The sequence below is a fragment of the Ammodytes marinus genome (assembly GCF_949987685.1).
Source record: "Ammodytes marinus genome assembly, chromosome: 7".
NCBI classification, from domain to species: Eukaryota; Metazoa; Chordata; class Actinopteri; order Uranoscopiformes; family Ammodytidae; genus Ammodytes; species Ammodytes marinus.
The window spans coordinates 27,930,964-27,949,316 of NC_137211.1; the positions used below are offsets into that span (position 1 = coordinate 27,930,964).

At 42.6% G+C, this 18,353-nt stretch overlaps 1 protein-coding gene across 1 annotated transcript; it reads left to right on the plus strand.

The window, feature by feature from the left end:
- Nucleotides 1-300: 300 nt before the first annotated feature.
- tmem240a (transmembrane protein 240a) lies at nucleotides 301-16,976 on the plus strand (the record flags this gene model as incomplete). Its single annotated transcript, XM_080031314.1, has 4 exons — nucleotides 301-357; nucleotides 781-887; nucleotides 5,994-6,202; nucleotides 16,822-16,976. The coding sequence occupies 4 exons, from the start codon at nucleotides 301-303 to the stop codon at nucleotides 16,974-16,976; spliced, it is 528 nt and encodes a 175-aa protein (XP_079887440.1).
- Between the last annotated feature and the right edge of the window lie 1,377 nt (nucleotides 16,977-18,353).

Genomic DNA, 18,353 nt, shown 5'->3' on the forward strand with positions numbered 1-18,353 from the left:
GATAGAAAGGGCACCTGGGAGAACGGATCACGCCTCCCAATTGGAGCGAGCGGCCGCCGCATCCATCCGACCGACTGACCGAAAGGGATTCTTGGATGTAGAGGGCGCATTGAGGAGCTGACAGAGAGAGAGAGCGGCTCGCCGTGTGTAGGAGGGGGACGGAGGGGGCACCGGGGAGCCAGGAGCGGCTCGGCGGCTCCATGAGTGGCTCCTGCCGGGACAGAGAGCGTCTCCACCGCCGCGGGTAAAATAAAATAAAAGCCCGGGCTATACAGGACGGCGGCCAGTTTGGAAGTTTTGATGCATATGATCACAACCACCATGATTTTTATGATTCTTGGTGCTTCAGTTGTTATGGTAAGACATCTTCACCCTCCCTCTGCCAGTATAAGGTGTTCTGATTTTCTCACCCTGCCGGCTATAGCCCTATTTTATCATATCATTACAAACGTGCCATACATGTAGGCCTATCAGTTTTTTTCCCACTTTACACCAGGCCTGCTATGAATGACATGTGGAAGTAGGTTAGCCTATACCTATAATTACCTGCTGTCATAAATAAATAATCCGTGTCCGTTATAAGGCAAGAGTCCCCCTTTTAGAATGGGGAGGATCTGCCAAGGCTATATATTTATTTTCTCTCCTCGCCATTTACGATCCTTGTTGTTGTTATTTATTTGGCTGATAATGGGGGAGAATCAGTCGGTGCCTGCCTGTAGGGATGTAGCCTTGCTGCCCATTGCTTGACATGTCCCAGCTGACTTGCATGCTTCTTTGCAGGCGATAGCCTGTTTAATGGACATGAACGCGCTACTGGATCGCTTTCACAACTACATCTTACCGCATCTGCGAGGGGAGGACCGCGTCTGTCACTGCAACTGTGGAAGGTAAATGCCATCATCCATCGTATAGCATATTTGAGATAAACATGGTGTTGTGTGATTTTATTTTTATTTTTCCTTTTTTTTTTTTTTTTTTTTTACACGTCAATTCTTAATTGTTGAAGAAGAGGGCCTCGAAGATTTCTGGCGATGAAGCCCCGCAAAAGCACAAGCTTCAATCAGCCCCTTCTGTTCTCACATAGCGGCGGATGTCTTTCATTATTCGGTCTAACAGATAGCACGATGACACGTTCAATGGTCAACGAGTGTTTTTTTTTTTTTTTTGTATAGCTATAGTCTATATTATCGGGATAAGATCCTGCGAGAATTGTTGCTTTTTGCTGCATTTACGAAGGTGTGCGTCGGAGCCATAAATAGGTAATGAACTATGAGCAACATAAGGCCGTTCAGAAAAAAACAATCTGAGCATCAAGTGCGCGGTGCGATTCACACGCAGGCCTATAATACACGGTGTCGCCGACAATATAAGCCATGCGGGGCCAATATAATGAATCGAGCCTATAAGTGAAGTGAAGTGGTTATTATGTGACTTAAGAAGTGCCACAGTATATGGGGCTGTTTGCTCATCAGCCCTACCTGCTGTGTGCTGTCACGGGGAGAGCAGGGTTGGTAGTGGAGAAAAACAGCAGCAAGACACTCATTAATAAATTAATTCGAAATTTAATCAGCGTTATATTATGCATTTGCCATTAACTTTGTAGCGTATGCATGTGTTACAGCAATGCTATACAGGTTGTGTGGATGAGCAGAGACACATAAAGTGGGCCTCTGGTTGTCTTCTGGTCTTAAAGACTATACAGTGCCTGGGGGTAAAGCTATATGGCAACAGTGTTGTTGGAGCAAGATTTCAAGTAAGAGTCCTTTTCATCCAATAGATTCACACCTATGCTGTCCTCACATATTAGATCCAGATTGAGCCAGTGTACTGCAGGCAAAGCCGAGGGGACAGATCAGGGGAAATGTCACTGTCTGATAATGTTGGTGCGAGCTGAACAGATGCACATTAAAAAAACAAAACAGCATACTGCAGTAAAAGGTTTGGTGTACAAGATTAGTAGCATTAATTAAGAGGCCAGTGCCACTGTGTGTTTTTAAGCCTGTAAATCCAGATATGGGTCATCATCAGGTGCTGTACTGTGTCTGCCAGAGAGGGATAATCTGAGTGAAAGTTTTGGAAAAAGCTTCTGGCACACTCTGACTGATGTGAGTTGTGTGGACTAATCAAGACAAAAAAAAAGACAGTTTTCTGTTAGTTAATTTTTTTTACGAGATGATGATGTCACTGATTGTTTTATTTTGTGATATTTTGTTCATCATGTCATCTGTGCTATACAAAGAAAGGCTGCTCCAAAAATCAGGATTTGTAAAGCACTATAAAGAAGTGATTCCTAATATTTCTAATGGCAAAATGATCCTTCTTCTGCAATGCAAGAACCTATTAAGCCACGGATAAAATGGCAAAACTCCAAACCACTAGACACAGCATGCACAGTCAAACCTCAAAGTTAGTATAGCACACCCACACACACACACACACACACACACACACACACACACACACACACACACACACACACACACACACACACACACACACACACACACACACACACACACACACACACACACACACACACACACACACACAGCATCTTTCCCTAACCTGGAGACACTCCCTGAATGAGAGCCAGTCATTTGTTTTCACATCAATAGCAGGGATATGTGGATGGTAAAAAGAGCAGAGCGGGTCTGGGGCTGTTGTGACGCCCACACAGCGCTCACCTTTATGAGGCTTGAGGACACAGCCGGTGTCAGTTTTATTTGGCAGCCTCTGTGCGCCGATTTTGGATGTAGTTGTATAGCTTCTCTGACGGACCGAGGCCAGAGCCCACGGTAGCATGCCTCCGTGGCAGGGAGGAGAGCTAGGAAGAGTGGGCTGTGTGTGCTGGTGGGTGGCTGTTGTGAGAAGTTGCACAATGGTTTTCCTAAGATGACAGAAATGCTCTTATTGTGGCATTTTTAAACCTGGCTATACTCTTATAGAAACACTATAGATTTGCAGGGTGCAGGTGAACAGGACTTTTTTCAGTGTTGAAGGTGTGCAAGCAGCAGACAATACTCCTCTGTTTCATTTGCAGGCCTTTGGGCAAAAGCCTTCCTCGGGTTCAAAGAAAGAAACATGGAGGCAGATTTGCGCTTACATTTACTTATAGTTTAGCTTTGTTTGTTTTTAAAGAAATGCTTTAACTTTAAAGGCAGAGTCAGTCATTCTGAAGCTTGTTGCCAAAATCACTTTTTGTCAAAGTCAGTGAATATCTCCTCACAATCCATTAGTTGTCGGTACTGTGTGTGAGCTGATACTAATACACAGTATTAATACACAGTCTAGGCTCTGTAAACTGGCAAGTGGGCCCCCTTAGTTTACGTACCCTTTGTTTACTTACCCATTTACAGAGCCAGGGTTGTGTATTCACACCAGTTTTTTTTTCAGCACACACGTATTACGGACAGTTAGCGGATCGTGAGGAGATATTCACTCATTTTGAGAAAAAGTGATTTTGACAACAAGCATTCTCTAGAAACACAGACTCCACCTTTAAAGCCAAAGCATTTCCCTTGAAAAACAAACAGAAATAAACTATGAGTAAATTGAAGGCAAAATCTTGCTCCTGACTGCACCTGGGTTTGATCCCCAAAGTGCACTCTCCTACTACTACTACTACTCCTTCAGTTTGATACTTACTCCGCTAATCCACAAGATCCCTTTCTTTTTCTCCCTCCATATTAAGTGCTTAGTGCTGTGTTGTGTCTGCACTGCACTTCCCAACCAATCGTCTGTCTATCCATCAACACTGCTTGGATTTTTCTGTTAATGGAAATTGCATTTTTCTGCTGGTGGAGATTTGACTCTTTGTCCACAGCTGCTCACCAAGCTCACTCAATTTACGACGAAATGAGTCGGACACACATCAGTGAAACTTCCAATTCATTCCCAACGCATCATGTATGAGTCAAGAGCCAATAGTCGCTGGGTGTTAAGAGTAAGCAGCGTTCATTAATTAGGTGTACGTCAGTCAGCGATAGAGAAAGATAGTACATACTTAAGACTAAAAGTGAGGATTTATCAGTGCTACTTTTCCTTTTTTACTTAATCTGTTATCTCTTACATCCTTAACATGTATACAAAGTGAAGTAAGTGTAGTAAGTATACAAATAAAGTAGTACATTCACCTTGCATTGTAAACTAAAACCTGCACCAGTACAGAACTTTTATCAATCAATGTCCCAAAGCATTTGAGAAGCGGTGTGTATCTGTGCTCATCTTTCAATCTCTTTGCATTAGCTATGTGTGTGTGTGTGTGTCAGATAACTGCCTGTGTTATTATATTGAAAAAAGCCTTCAACCACCCTGAGGAGGGCAGGTAATACTGGCGAGACTTCCGTATCAAGTGAATGTATCTGTTTCACAATGGAGCGGAGTCAATGTCGGGGCAACGTGTCAAAGAATTGATTGTAAGAGTCATGTGTGTACTCAGCGACTACAGGACAGCACTGGCCTCTACGTATGTGTTCTATCATTACCTCCTATGAAACACAAACATCTGATCAGCAGCACTCACACACTCTGTGGATATGTGGGAAAAAATATTAAAATTGTATTCATATCTTCATCTTGTCTAATGTAATTGGATTTTTTTTTGTAAGAGACTTTCTTCTTAGAACCTGTTAAGATCTTATTTTACATGAGCTCATATGAGTTGATGGATAACTTAAGAACTACACTTGCACTCTTAAAGCTATAGTGTGTTACTTTTTCAAAGGAATGAATGTCGGTTACAAAGTTCATTAAGCCTTTCAGCTCCAATAAACTCTCTCTGTATTTCTCAGTATGGCAGCATTTACAAACTGGTGTCGCCCCCCTGACACTGGCGCAGGAGCTCAGAAAAATACCAAGAAGCATCCATGCGCGATCATTGAAGGATAACCTCATGTAGATGCCTGAATGTTAATGTAATTATTCAGAATTACTCATGGGGGGCCACAGAGGTAATGCACTATATAGCTTCAGTGCATTTCAGTTGAGGTATAAGGTAAAATTCAATTAATGCGGAAATGTATCTTACTAAGCAGGTATGGCCATTGCTTGTTAGGATATTAATGCCTTGCTAAAGGGCACCGTAACGCTATTTACTAAAGGATTGGCCCCTGAGTGTTATTGTGCTAGGTTTTCTAGTGTTAAAGTTCTTATTATTATTTTAGGCCTTCAGCTTTTTCTGAAAATCCTCATAAGCAAGCAACAACAAGCCTCCTTTAAACGTCTTTAGCCATAGCTGCCTAAAGTGCAGCCTGGGGACAGCCGAGGGTCCGTTAGAGGGCTTGGGGGGGTTTTTCAGCAAAGTGGAGATGAGTGCAGTTTGATTAGACCTCATCCCACTTAGAATGATTATATGAAATATTTAAAAAGGCCATTTGTAAGGCAGACAGCACAGTCTTAGCGTTTAAGTGTGCATGGCTTCAACACACTAAATCTTGTCAAACAGTGTCCATGTGTGGTCCACAGGAACAGGGACATTTGGAAAGTCCTTACTCAGAGTAAGTTTGTACAGACGATTGCCACATTAAAGCTATAGTGTGTGACTTTTTCATGTAAACGAATGTCCGCTACATTCAAGCCCCAAACGAGCTGACATAAAGTTGATTAAGCCTATCAGCTCCACAAAAACTCTATCTGTATGTCTCTGTATGGCAGCGTTTACAAACTGGTGTTGCCCCCCCCCCAACACTGGCGCAGGAGCCCATGAAAACACCAAGAGGGACCTAAGAAATGTTTATTAGAAGGCTTACCTCGTGCATGTGGGTGCGCCGACAGTGTAGTTGTAATTCCTTAGAATTCCTCTGGGGGGAGGGGAGGGGGCCAACAGAAGTTACGCACTACAGCTTTAAACAAAACACCTGAATTAATACATGGGTGAACAAATGCTTTAACACAGAATGGGAGGATGTTGGTTCGTCCTTCATAACCCTTCTCACAATATAAAGCAATGGTTTACTTACTGTATATCTAACTCTTCCCTGTTTGTCCTCCACCAGACATCATGTCCACTATGTAATCCCGTACGATGGGGACCATTCCTTGGTGGACTCGTCAGAGAACTACTTTGTGAGTGACAGCGTGACCAAGCAGGAGATGGACTTGATGCTGGGGCTGCTGCTGGGCTTCTGCATCAGCTGGCTGCTGCTGTGGCTGGACGGAGTGCTACACTGTGCTGTCAGGGCATGGAGGGCCAGCCGCTACTACGGTAAGCATGGATGTAGTCTAATGCAAACACACACACACACACACACACACACACACACACACACACACACACACACACACACACACACACAGCTTCAACCAGAGCTCAGAAATCCCCATAAATATCACACAAATCTTTCTCTGGTAATGTGGGTTGTGTGTGCTGAGGTGTGAACTAGAGCCTGACCGGTTAATCTGCCTAAATCGGACTTGACCTGATGGTACTTGCTTACACACTTACAATATTGCTTATAAACATACCTATTAACTAAATATAAAGATAGTAATACATGTATAGATTTGTAAATATAAGCTTTATTCACGTTGACATGCATTGCAGTAAGAAAAATGCTTAATGTCTGAGTTTCAGAATGCCCTAAGACAAACTCTAGACATATTTGACACTTCATTTTTTAAAGTCTATCCCTGACTTGGAGACACTCCTGAATGAGTCAGTGATTTGTTTTCACATAAACAGAGACAGAGACGTGGATGTTAAAAGAGCAGACAGCGAGGTCGGGTTCACCGGCCTGCCCTTTCATCTATGAGGTGTGGTGGAGGTGTTAAAGTCTTCTAAAACAGTAATATTTTTTCTTCAATTCATATCTGTTTGAACAATACCTATCAGGGATCAAAAAAGTAGGTTATTTATTTTTATATATATTTTTGAAAAATCTCAAATTTAATTGGCTGATATATCGGTTATTGGAATTTTTTACTCCCTAATTTCAGAATTGGGATTCAGACCCGAGAAATCCTATGGTCATTATAGATGAGGTTAGGATAGGAACTACCACTACAACTAAAAGTATCTTGTATTTCAAAGCAGAGTTTGTGGTGGCAAATGGCTTGTGTGCAGAGATGTATGTGTCTGTAACTTCCCGCCATGTACAGTATGTGCATGTGCCAGCACTTGCCGGCTAAACCCAGCGGTTGCTGAGCTCTGGTAGATAGATGACCTCCGCTCTGCCCCCATTACTTGGCCCATTTTTGGCTCTCACTGTTTTTTGTTTTTTTTTAAATCCCAGTTTACGGGAACCTCTTGGAAAGTCACAGCTTACCCTTCCCACTGTGTGATGATTCATAATGAATCATAATGATTTTTTGGGGGGGGGACCTTATTTCACTAATAATCCTATTAATTTGTTTTCAAATAATACAACATTGACTCATGGTGAACTGTGTGAACTGAGATATAATAGATTCTCAAAAAGAAAAAGGGAGATAAAAGCGTGTTAAACCTTAATTTTTATATCAGTAGGCCTTATTGAAAAAACAAATCTCAACACAATAATACGTTTGAAATACTCCTTTTTTTCTTGATTCTTTCCCAAACTGCTGATTCACAATGAATTCCCCTCTGATATTCACTTGACTGTAATGTGCTCCAGTTCATTTTGATGGCATACAGTAGTGTCATCACTATATGCTCCATTCAGGTTTTGCCCGTTGGCCTAAATGGTGTGTTAGTGTTGAACCGAACAGGAAAGTCAATGTCCTTGTGACAGCTGATGTCAAACAAAATCACTCCTCAGCAATGGTTTGGATGACACAACATATGCTTACTATAGCTTCTGTGCACCACTGCATTATGCTTAGTTAAACATGTTAAATAGCAAGGCAGTGCAGTAGGGTGAAATAGAATATTAATAGGAATTCAAAAATGTAATCAATTTCCTCAATTTATATTCGTAATCATAACCTGTGGTAGCCTGGTGCTACCAGACCATCGTACTTCATTTCATTTGTACAGGTGGTCTGGAACTGCTCTATTTGGCAAACGTTCACTCACTTAGAGGCGGGTGTCTGTTGAAATTTAAAACTATTGGATCTGCCCAGTGCCACTCTGGATCAGCCAACCAATCGCATAACGTTTGGTCGCAGCATTCAACTGAAACTGGAGCGCGACTTCGACGTCATCGTTCTCAGCCACTCGCTCTGTTCGCTGATTGGACGGCCGAAAATTTTCCTTAGCTCAAACACGTGAATTCACCACAGCCCCAGACTGACTACTGAAGGGAAAATTAAATTTGGGCGGAAGTAGGTAGGCGGGCGGAGCCAGGCTAAACATGTGGGGCTTATCGCTTACTTTTTTTTGGTGGTTGTAGGCTAATAATGTTTGAATTTTGGATGAGCAAACTTTACATCTCACTTTACATTATAGGGGAATTAAAGTCTAGGGTTAACAATTGAGAGTTATCTTAAGGAAATATTTGTTAAATATGGATATGATAGAAGAAAATTATAAATAGAAAATCGGAGAATGCTAGACACTTTAGCAAGCCTGAGATCGTCGAGGCACTCACTTCCACAGCCGAGGGGTTCTGGAGAGTCAGTGTAGGGCTCCCATGGTGATGAGGGGGAGTTGCCAGTCACTAGAAGCTGAAAGTGGGATCTGATGAGCGGCAATCAGGGCTCTCTTTGGGTTAAAATAGAAACTCAAACAAGCCAAGTTCAAATCACTCCTCCAACGGACAGGCAGAGTCTGTGCAGGGAGAGACAAGGATATAGGTAAGGTGATCCGTTTCCCCTTGGAGAATGAGATTAGCATGGGAGCAGCCTTCTGAATTAACTGTAGCATGTTGATATTTCTCCCGCTAAGAAACACAAGTATGTCACAGCAATCAAGCCTGGAGGAGGTAAATGCACCAGTGACCTTCTTCAGTCCAACGAAATGAAAGAAAACAAAAATCTCATTAAAGCGATGTGCCCTAATTGAATATATAAGACAATCACGGGCAATTGTCTATCTAACGACAGAGACGTCCTTTAGGCCTATTTGACTTGCACTGTTCATGTCTGTTGGACTGTTGAAGAGAGTCTGAGTACGAAGAACAGAATTGACAAAGACCGCTTTTTGTAATTGTCAAGCGCATGACGATAAAGAACTTTGAGATTAATGGGCTTCTGGCCTAATGTTTAGACTAATGTTCCAACCTAAACACAAGGTCATGCATAGCACAGTGCAGGGACCAGCAGGGCTACTTGTTAGGATCTCTGACTTGAGTCTGAATTTTCGACACCCATCGCTTGTTTCTTGAGAGACATGATATACATGCAGGATACATGATATAATGCAGGATGAATCTAGAATAGAAGGCTCTATTGGACTTCAAAACTTAAATATATATGTATTGTATGTGCAGTGTGGACCCCAGGAAGTGTAGGGTACAACTGCCTCATCATCTGCTGGTGATCCTTTCAATAAACAAACTTTAACAGCATCTCAACGATCCATTTATTTTCATTGGACAGTGTACATTTACAACAATTAAAAAGTATAGAGTGGATATACTCCAATGAGAGAATAATAAATAATAATATTCAGGGACCCAGGATAGACCCTTGGAGGACTCCAAGAGAGAGGGGACCATCAAATTCAATGGAAGACAGGCGTTTTATCAGAGATGAGGTTAACATGTCTTGCACCATCTCCGAGAGGGCCAAAAAGCTTTTCAGAGAATTGATTCAAAATGAAATGGGGGCGCCCTTAGCTCAGTTGGTAGGGCGTCCCCCCCATGGGCCTCGGCCAGCAGCGGACCCGGGTTCGATTCCAGCCCGCGGTCGTTCTCTGCATGTCACTCCCCTCTCTGCCCCATTTCAACTCTGTCTCTACACTATCAATAAAGCATAAAAATGAAATGCCAAAAATATCTTAGAAAAAAATATATATATGTGATAATCCGGGTTGAGGACAGGGGAAGAATAACAGAAATCGTTTCAGGAGCTTTGACCCAGAAACCTCCCAGTACCGATGAGACACCGATCACTACACCTGGCCAATAAATGGATCCATCACTGTAAAACCACCACTGATCATGTTAAGATGTACAGATGTACCAAACGGGATACAGCCAGATATTGAAACTAAGTTTTTTAGAAGTGTTGGTAGGTGTATTTTTGAGCTTTGGACAGAGCCATGTCAGCGGTTTCCATTAAGATACCCACCTGCAGGTCTCGGTTTTGATCTTCTTTAGTTGCTGAGGGGAAACTTTGATTTTGGGCCCTTTTGGGCACATGAGGCAGCAGATATGATGTTAAATATCTCTATATCAGAACATTTCATTATCTTTTCACAGCTCCTAACTATCGGCAGAGAAAGTAGCCTACTTCCCCTTTTTTCACTTCAAAAACAAGCCCATGGAATATGTGTTGTATTTTTTTTGGTATGTATTGTTGGCACACATGCTATTTTGCTTTCTTGTCGCACACAGCTGTCAATTCGAGTCGGCACATGACATTTGCATATCTAATTAAAATGGAGTGGAAAACCACACCCTACCGGTAGAGAGGTGTTAATATCTCCGACCTAACAAAGCCAACAGGAGAGTCAGGAGGATGTCACAATCAATCACAGGCTTTACACGTGCCCATTAATCACATCACCTGTGTTGGTTGACCATGGCTCTGCAGATCCTTAAACTAAACTAACGATATTACTTGCTGCATGATCCATAAATGTCCAATCTCTCATTCCATTATGATTGCATTTTGGTTCAGGGGTTAGCACGGTCACGTCACTGCAAGATGGGTCCTGGTTTGAACTCTGGCCCTTTGACTCTCTGTATAGAGTATGTGAATGTTCCCTGAATGTTGTCACAGTTAAAGTCCAAAGACAGACAGTCTAGGCAAATGCTACTAAACAGGAAATGTAAATTGGAGATCATAAACCTACAATTATATTTGAGTTTTTTCTTAGAAAGCCACAGATAGATACATAGAGAGCGTTGGTGCGTGGATGTGTAAGTGTGCAGTACAATAGCTGACAATTCAATGTCTAATGAGCAAATCTGGCCAAGCTGTTGTTTTTCGCGTGACAAATAATGAAACAAAAGTATGAATAGACTCATGCAGCAGTTACCAGGACTGGTTCAAACCAGGTTGGATAAAAACGGAGATTGAAAAAACGACTTTACTCCCACCATCTGCGGTGTTGTAGTGAAAGCTGCGTCCCCACCACATACCATGTGTTTGAATCCAACTGAATGTAATAGTTGCTCCTTCATTTCCTGTCTCCTGTCAGCGCACTTTTGCTGAAATATCTCTTTCATTTCTCCCACCATCTCCTCAGTGACAGATGAAGGATGCATGATACTCTAGCAGCAGGAAAAGCAATGCTGCAGATTTTAATGAGACATGAACATGTGTTGTGTAGTCAACGGACAACGGCCTTTGGCTGTTTGCAGGCACCATGCAAAGTTTATTTTAAGCATCTTTTTTCTTTCTTTCTTTATTGAGACTATTTTTAGTGCCTACAGAGCAATTACAAAGGTCTTAATTGACCTAATAAACACAAATGAGAATGCTATGGGGTGGGGGGATTGAGGTTTACGTAAAGTCATTTAACATAATGTTAAGTACTTACAGTTTTCATTTCGTTTTTGCTTAGTAGTATTCTGGATTGAGTAAATGTATTTTTTGGATCTGAATCAGAAGTCTAAACAAGACATCTCTGCGCAATAAATTAAAAGCTATGGTCAATATTTTCAAATATAGATTTTTCCAGAAATTACACCATTCTATGGGGTATATAGAACAAAAACTACAATATATTAATGTCTCTCTTAAATCTCTGTTTAATATACACTTTGTTTCTGGATAAAATGTGCCACAACTGTCAGTATAAAGTCAACCAAATATGGTAGGGTTTTTGGTACTGAGCTATCATGGATCTGTTGTTATTAACAGAATAAGTGGGAAAACATGTGTCGCTTATTGGGCTCCGATCAAGTTGGGGATAACTAAAACTGAGCAGCTATTAGACGCAGTGACACTGATGAGCTGGAGAAAAGGCAGCATCCATGTTTTATTTACGGTCATGGCGTTTTCACAGGCTTTTCCACCCAGCCAGGATCAAACTCTCTGGGGGGGCGGGGGGGGAGAGGGCTTCTGAAGTGTTTGCAGTCATTTGGCCCAAATGAGCTGAATTTAAAGATAAAACAATACTGCGACAAAGCTTTTAACAGCAGGATTCGGAAGGCAATTTGGGTTGAACATTCTGCGGTCTGCTTCAAGGTGCTCAGTGTTGGGTCATACCGGCCTGTATTGTGGAGGGGTGACCTGGTTCCTTGTGTTTTTTTAAAGGATAAAACTAAAAAGTAGGTGAAATGTTAACCTGGATACTTGGGACCGTCTAGGAAAAAGCTCCTCCGGGGCAGGATGGGGAAAGCATCGATGCACGATCTAAAGATGAGTGTTAGGGGCTAAAAGGGATTTGAAATGGAATTCAAGGTGCACTAATGAGGGGGTTTTAAGGATGCAAAAAAAGAAATTGTGTTGAGAGTTTTAGAGGCCAGTGAGATAACGCTGTTTTTCTCCAAGGGAATTTGTGCAAACGTGTAAAATACATCATCATAAAAAATTGAAAAAAAAAACACCCAGAGAGGAGGGGACATCCATATTCATTAGCAGCAGTTATGCAGTGGAGAGATATAGGATTCTTCTTTTGTGGAGGGAGGGAAAGCCCCTCGCCTCTTTGTGACTGTGTGTGTGTGTGTGTGTGTGTGTGTGTGTGTGTGTGTGTGTGTGTGTGTGTGTGTGTGTGTGTGTGTGTGTGTGTGTGTGTGTGAGTCGGCTGTCACGTTGACGCTTAGGTCTGACTCGTTTAGCCTCCCCAAGATGAGGAGTGAAGGTGAGGCTGACAGAGCAGGGATGGGTGTGTGTGTGTGTGTGTGTGTGTGTGTGTGTGTGTGTTTGCGCGTGGGTGTGTGTGTGTGTGTGTGTGTGTGTGTGTGTGTGTGTGTGTGCAATATGGGTTCAGGATGGAGAGGCTGTCACATCCCAACCCCCCACTTACACACACACACACACACACACACACACACACACACCAAACTCTCTCCTCCAGAGCTATAAATAGAATGCGAGAGAGCAGCTGGAATGGCAAGTGAGAAACCCACACACACACACACACACACACACACACACACACACACACACACACACACACGGTGCATTGAGATGCACATTGATTCCCATTGCTTCCCCCCCCCCCCCTCCTAATTCTATCTCTAGTCCCTCCCTATCCACTTATTGAATCTCCTTGTGGCCATTTCCTTTACAATGCTTCCTGCTGCAACTACTTTTTCCCCCTTTCTTATCGTTGATGTGCTGGATGTCTGATACCAGAAACACTAAAACCACCTCTCAAAGGGGGGGAGGGGAAGGGGGGGGGGTCAGGAATTGATGATTTGCCATTTACCCCCCACCCCTATGTACAATCAGTCTCCTCTAAAAGGGACACTTTTGCCCTTCGCCCCTTATTTTCCTTTGCCTCATATTATAATTTCTACCGACTCCACCGCCCCCCCCCCCCCCTCTCTCTCTCTCTCCCCATCCCCATCCTTTTATTCAAATGAGAGAAACATGTCTTGGTTGCCCCTTTTCCTTTGGATACCCTTCAGAGCAGTCCTTGTGGACAGCATACCCATTCACGGCTATAAATAACTCACTGGCTCTGCTCTGCTCTCCCCCTCAACCCCCCCAACACCTCACTCCCCTCCTCCCCAAGTCCAACACCACCACCACCTCTCCCCCTCTCGCTCATCCCCCAACAGGGCCATTTGCTATACTGGGTTTTGCTTGTCTGGGGCTCTCCCCTTCTCTCTCTCTCTCTGCTGTCTCTGTGGACCTCACACAAACACTTCATTTCTTGCATTTCGGTGAATTTTTATGCACCAACTTGTGCCTCTCCTGCATCAATTTATGGTGGAAATGTATTTTTTTTTCTGTATAGGAAAAGACAACATTCAGGTACCCGCCGGTGACACAAATATAATGGAATAAATGTCCCACTTTAGGGGTGTCTGAAATAGTTTAAAAAGATATAGGAAATATTTAAGAAGGATATACTGAGATAGCCTATAGACTTTTCCAGCCCCTGAACTGTTATCTGTTTGGAGGACAAATGTATATACTATATATTTTTCATATTCCCTGCATCCATTCCACCCCGAAATGTATTGGCCTATGCCTGCTGCCAGCTACAGTGTATAACCTCACAATCACCAATGTCTGCTGTGCCACCCACGCAATACACCTGACATTCATTAAAATCCCACTTCGTTTTGCAGCAGGTCAGCCTTTCCGTCACATAACCTGTGTGTGTGTGTGTGTGTGTGTGTGTGTGTGTGTGCGTGCGTGCGTGCGTGCGTGTGTGTCTGTGCGTGTGTGTCTGTGTGCAGCGTGGCAGCCGCTAAATGGTCAAACACGGATGGTTGCATTTGACGCTGTGTTACAAAAAAAAAAAAAAACAAGGTGGTTCAGCTGTAATCTCACCTGTCAAATCCCTCCTGATCGTAGATAAAAACAATGCCGGGAGGCGCGGTCACGTGTTCGGCAAACCCAAACGTGAAATGTAACGACTCAAGGACAACGCCACGGGTGCACTTGAAGCGATTGATGTCGTTTATACCGTCCAATATTTCAGTGCAATCTTTTATCTGTCGTCTCTGTCACTCTGCACTCACTGTAAAAAAGAAAAAAAAAGAAGAAGCTTGCCCCTACTTCCCAGAATTAAAAGTTGTTGGAGCCATTATGAAGATCGGTGGGGCTAAGAGACATATCAAACATTAGCTTCTCACTGTCTGAGGTCTGTGTGTGGAGCTCATAATTCACTTTTATGCTGTGCCACTACCATTACCAAACCTGAATGCATCTGATTCTGGGTCATTTCTTGGTTTTAAGAACACTCACCCTGTGTTCCCAATAACATAGCCTGCTCTTCCTTTGTACTATTGTACATAGGCCTACTACAGCTGATCATAAATAGTACATACAAGTTGTTTGCTTCCAGTAGGCATATTCAAAATAACATTGCATTCATTGCCCTTTGCTTATATGTCTCATCCTCTCATATATACCATATATGGTCTCATCGCTGGTTGTTTTCACTCTGAGGCTCAGTTGATGTGATGTAACTTCAGTGTGCAGTGAATTTGGGGTCAGAACTGTTTTCCATACTTAAAATCACAACCCGGATGTAGTAAGACATCTTGGTATTCTTGAGCATGCTGTATCCGACCACATGTTTTGGAACATTCTAAATATTTTTCTACCATACTAAATAGCAGGAAAGTGTGGGGGTATTGGAATGCAGCCTAACTGTTGAATAGAAGCCATGATTTTGAGATACATGACCTGCAATCGTCAAAATGACAAGTCAGTATGAGTTAAACTACTGAGTTGGTTTAACTCTAGACTAATGCATACAGTATTACAGGAGAAGATGAATGCCAAAAGGACTCATTCACTTTATATTATATATTACCAAAAAGGACATTTTACTGCACAGACAGGCAGCGGTCCTCTGTGTTGCTGCTTGTTTATGTGTCGTGTCGTGTCTGCCTCTAGCCGCATTGAGAGCCAGAAAAAGCAAAGCCAAGAAGGATTTTACACTATTGTTCATCCTGATCCCACAAGTGTGTCGTCTAGCTGTGTCATCAGAGAAAGTCTTTGAATACTTATAGGAGACCGGGTGGAGTGAAGGAAATGCTCAGTATTGTGATCATGACAAAATATGGATGCTCTGGCCTCAGTATCACCGTGTACAAGATCCATTCAGACACTTTTTTTTACTTCTTTCCAGCAGATATTTGAACCCCTTTGTCGTTTCATCACTGAAATTTGAGCACGCATTCATGTTTTTCCCTGTTTAAAATCCTCCGATGCTTTGCTGTTGTTGCCCTGATATAACTGTCTTCTAAGGCACACAATGTAATCCTAATTCCCCCCATTCAAATTCCCCTATACAATATGTTTCCTATGTGCTTCTGCTGCCAAATGTCAAATAAAGACAAAATGCCAAACAATAAGCCCTAAAGAGCTTATTCTGGCTTTTGTACACATTGTTCAGGGCCGATGCTACCCCAGTATGCTAGATCCTTTTACAGCATTTGGCTTCATATAGTCTATCATCAATCCTTTAATATTTATGATGTGGTTCAGAGAAAACAGTTACCTCAGATGCCATAATTGCTTAATAAAATAAATATTTTCTGTTTACGTTATAGGGACCTGCTTTCTAGGTTCCGATGCTTGCAGTCGTTATGTCACTTTTGAATGCATGGAATAGATGAGTTAATAATTACAAGAGTCTCGTTTTTAATATTTCTTTAATGCGAAACTTGGCAATAGACAAATGAAAAGCTGCATAAAGGAGTCATAACGGTAATATTGGTTAAATCCTGGATACAGCGGTCTTTCAAGACTAAAAAAAATCTCAATTGTCTAAAAAAATTCTATTTAACTGAAAGCCCTTTATAACTCACTCAATAAATGCACTACATGTTCCCTTTCCTGCTTTGTTTGTATAGTATATTAGTAATTTTTTGCAGCTTGAAGACTATATTTTCCTCTTTAGGTATTGTTTTTCTTGTCATTTGTAATTTATCAATCAATGAGTTACCCTGTGATTCCATGACCCATTTTGAGGAATTCAAATGTGGCATTTAAACAAAAGATCAAGGTATCGACTCCAAACAGACAACCAATTATCGAGTAAATACATCTGTCAATACTTAGGCCTATGTTATTGCACCCACAGACTGAATGAAAGGAAAGGCCGATACAGGCCCTAACGCACTAACACCTGTCTCTATATCTGTGTTCTCCTTCCTCCAGATACCCCTTCCTGGTCCTGGCTGCCCCAGTTCTGCAACCTTCGAGACCTGCGTCGCCGGGCCACGCTCAGACAGCTGGAAGACTCCAGCGGCAACATGGTCCACATCAAGCAGAAGCTCTACCACAACGGCCACCCTAGTCCCCGACACCTCTGACTCTAAAAAACACCCCCAAAAAAAACAACAAAATAAACCCAAGAACCCCCATCCCCTAAAAAAAAATCCCTTCTCCTCGGAAAACCCCTCTTCCCCCTTACCAAAAACCACCCCCTGGCCAACTGTTGCCTCAGAGACCCTGGAAAACTGCCCTCCCTCTGTTCATAACATGACCCCCCCCCCCCCCCACACCCATTAAACCCCCACGTGACAGGACTTTCTTATGACCCTGTCAGCACTAAAAACTAAAAGAAAAAAAAATCTCAAAATGGAGCAAGACGACGATTATTTGTTGCCACTGAAATCTTGTCTTATGTCCATGTTGACCATTGTGGGAGGAGGGAGGAGAAGAAGAAAAAAAAACATTTTTAAGGGTGTTTTTTCTGTATAGAGACATTTTCTGTGTTTATTGTTAAAACTTGGCATGCTCTTTTAGAACAGGGTAAGATGTGGGGCAGTGTATGGAACGGGGCGGCAAGACGGGTGTCTGGATATTTATTTTCTCCATTGGGTGGGAGTGTGACATTGCTGGCGTCGAGGGAGGGGCGAATGAGACCGCTGGGGTGGGTGGGTTTTTTGTGATGGTTAGATTGCTGCTTCTGTAAATAGTTATAAATACGGGCAAGTGGGATTGAACAGCCTTGAAAAGGGGGATGCGTGGTGTGGGGGGGATATTTGCGTGAGTCGTTTATCAATTGGAAAACCTAATGACGGGACTGTGTGTGTAAAGACTATAGGAATGGGACAGCAAGACGAGTTTGTTTGAAAAACTGGATGTGAAACCGTGTGATTTCTGCTAAAAACACAGATTAATTAGCTTTGTTACTTAGTGAATTAACTGAATGTATTCATTTTTTTCCTGTAAATATGTGAGGGGGAGGGGAGCGTGTCCGGTTGTGGTCGGGGTTCTCTTTGCTATATTATCATTCTTTAGTATAGACACTGGAGGAGAAATAAATGCCAGCCAAGATGAGTCAGTTCGATCTGAACACACACACACACACCCCTCCATCTTCCCCACGCTGTGCTTAACCGCACAGTTCAATTTTCTTTATCCAATTCCCTCTCACTTATCAGGAGCAACCAGCCTATCAGCAGAGGGAACCCTCGCCCGGCCCCCCCCTCTCGTCCTCTCCGTCCAGACATTGCTGTTGTGAGGATGAAATGTCTGTTTTATTAAAAGTGCCATTGAAGCACAACAGTGACCTCTGATGTTTGATTGTGTCAGTCCAATCATATGAGTGGGGATGAGAACGCGTTCTAATAGTGAGGGGCTACTTCAGAGCAGCAGCAACACAGAGATTATACTGAGAGAGGTCCTGCCGGAGACTTCAGTTCGGTTTAGTATAATTGAAATAGAAATTTTACAAGCGCTGT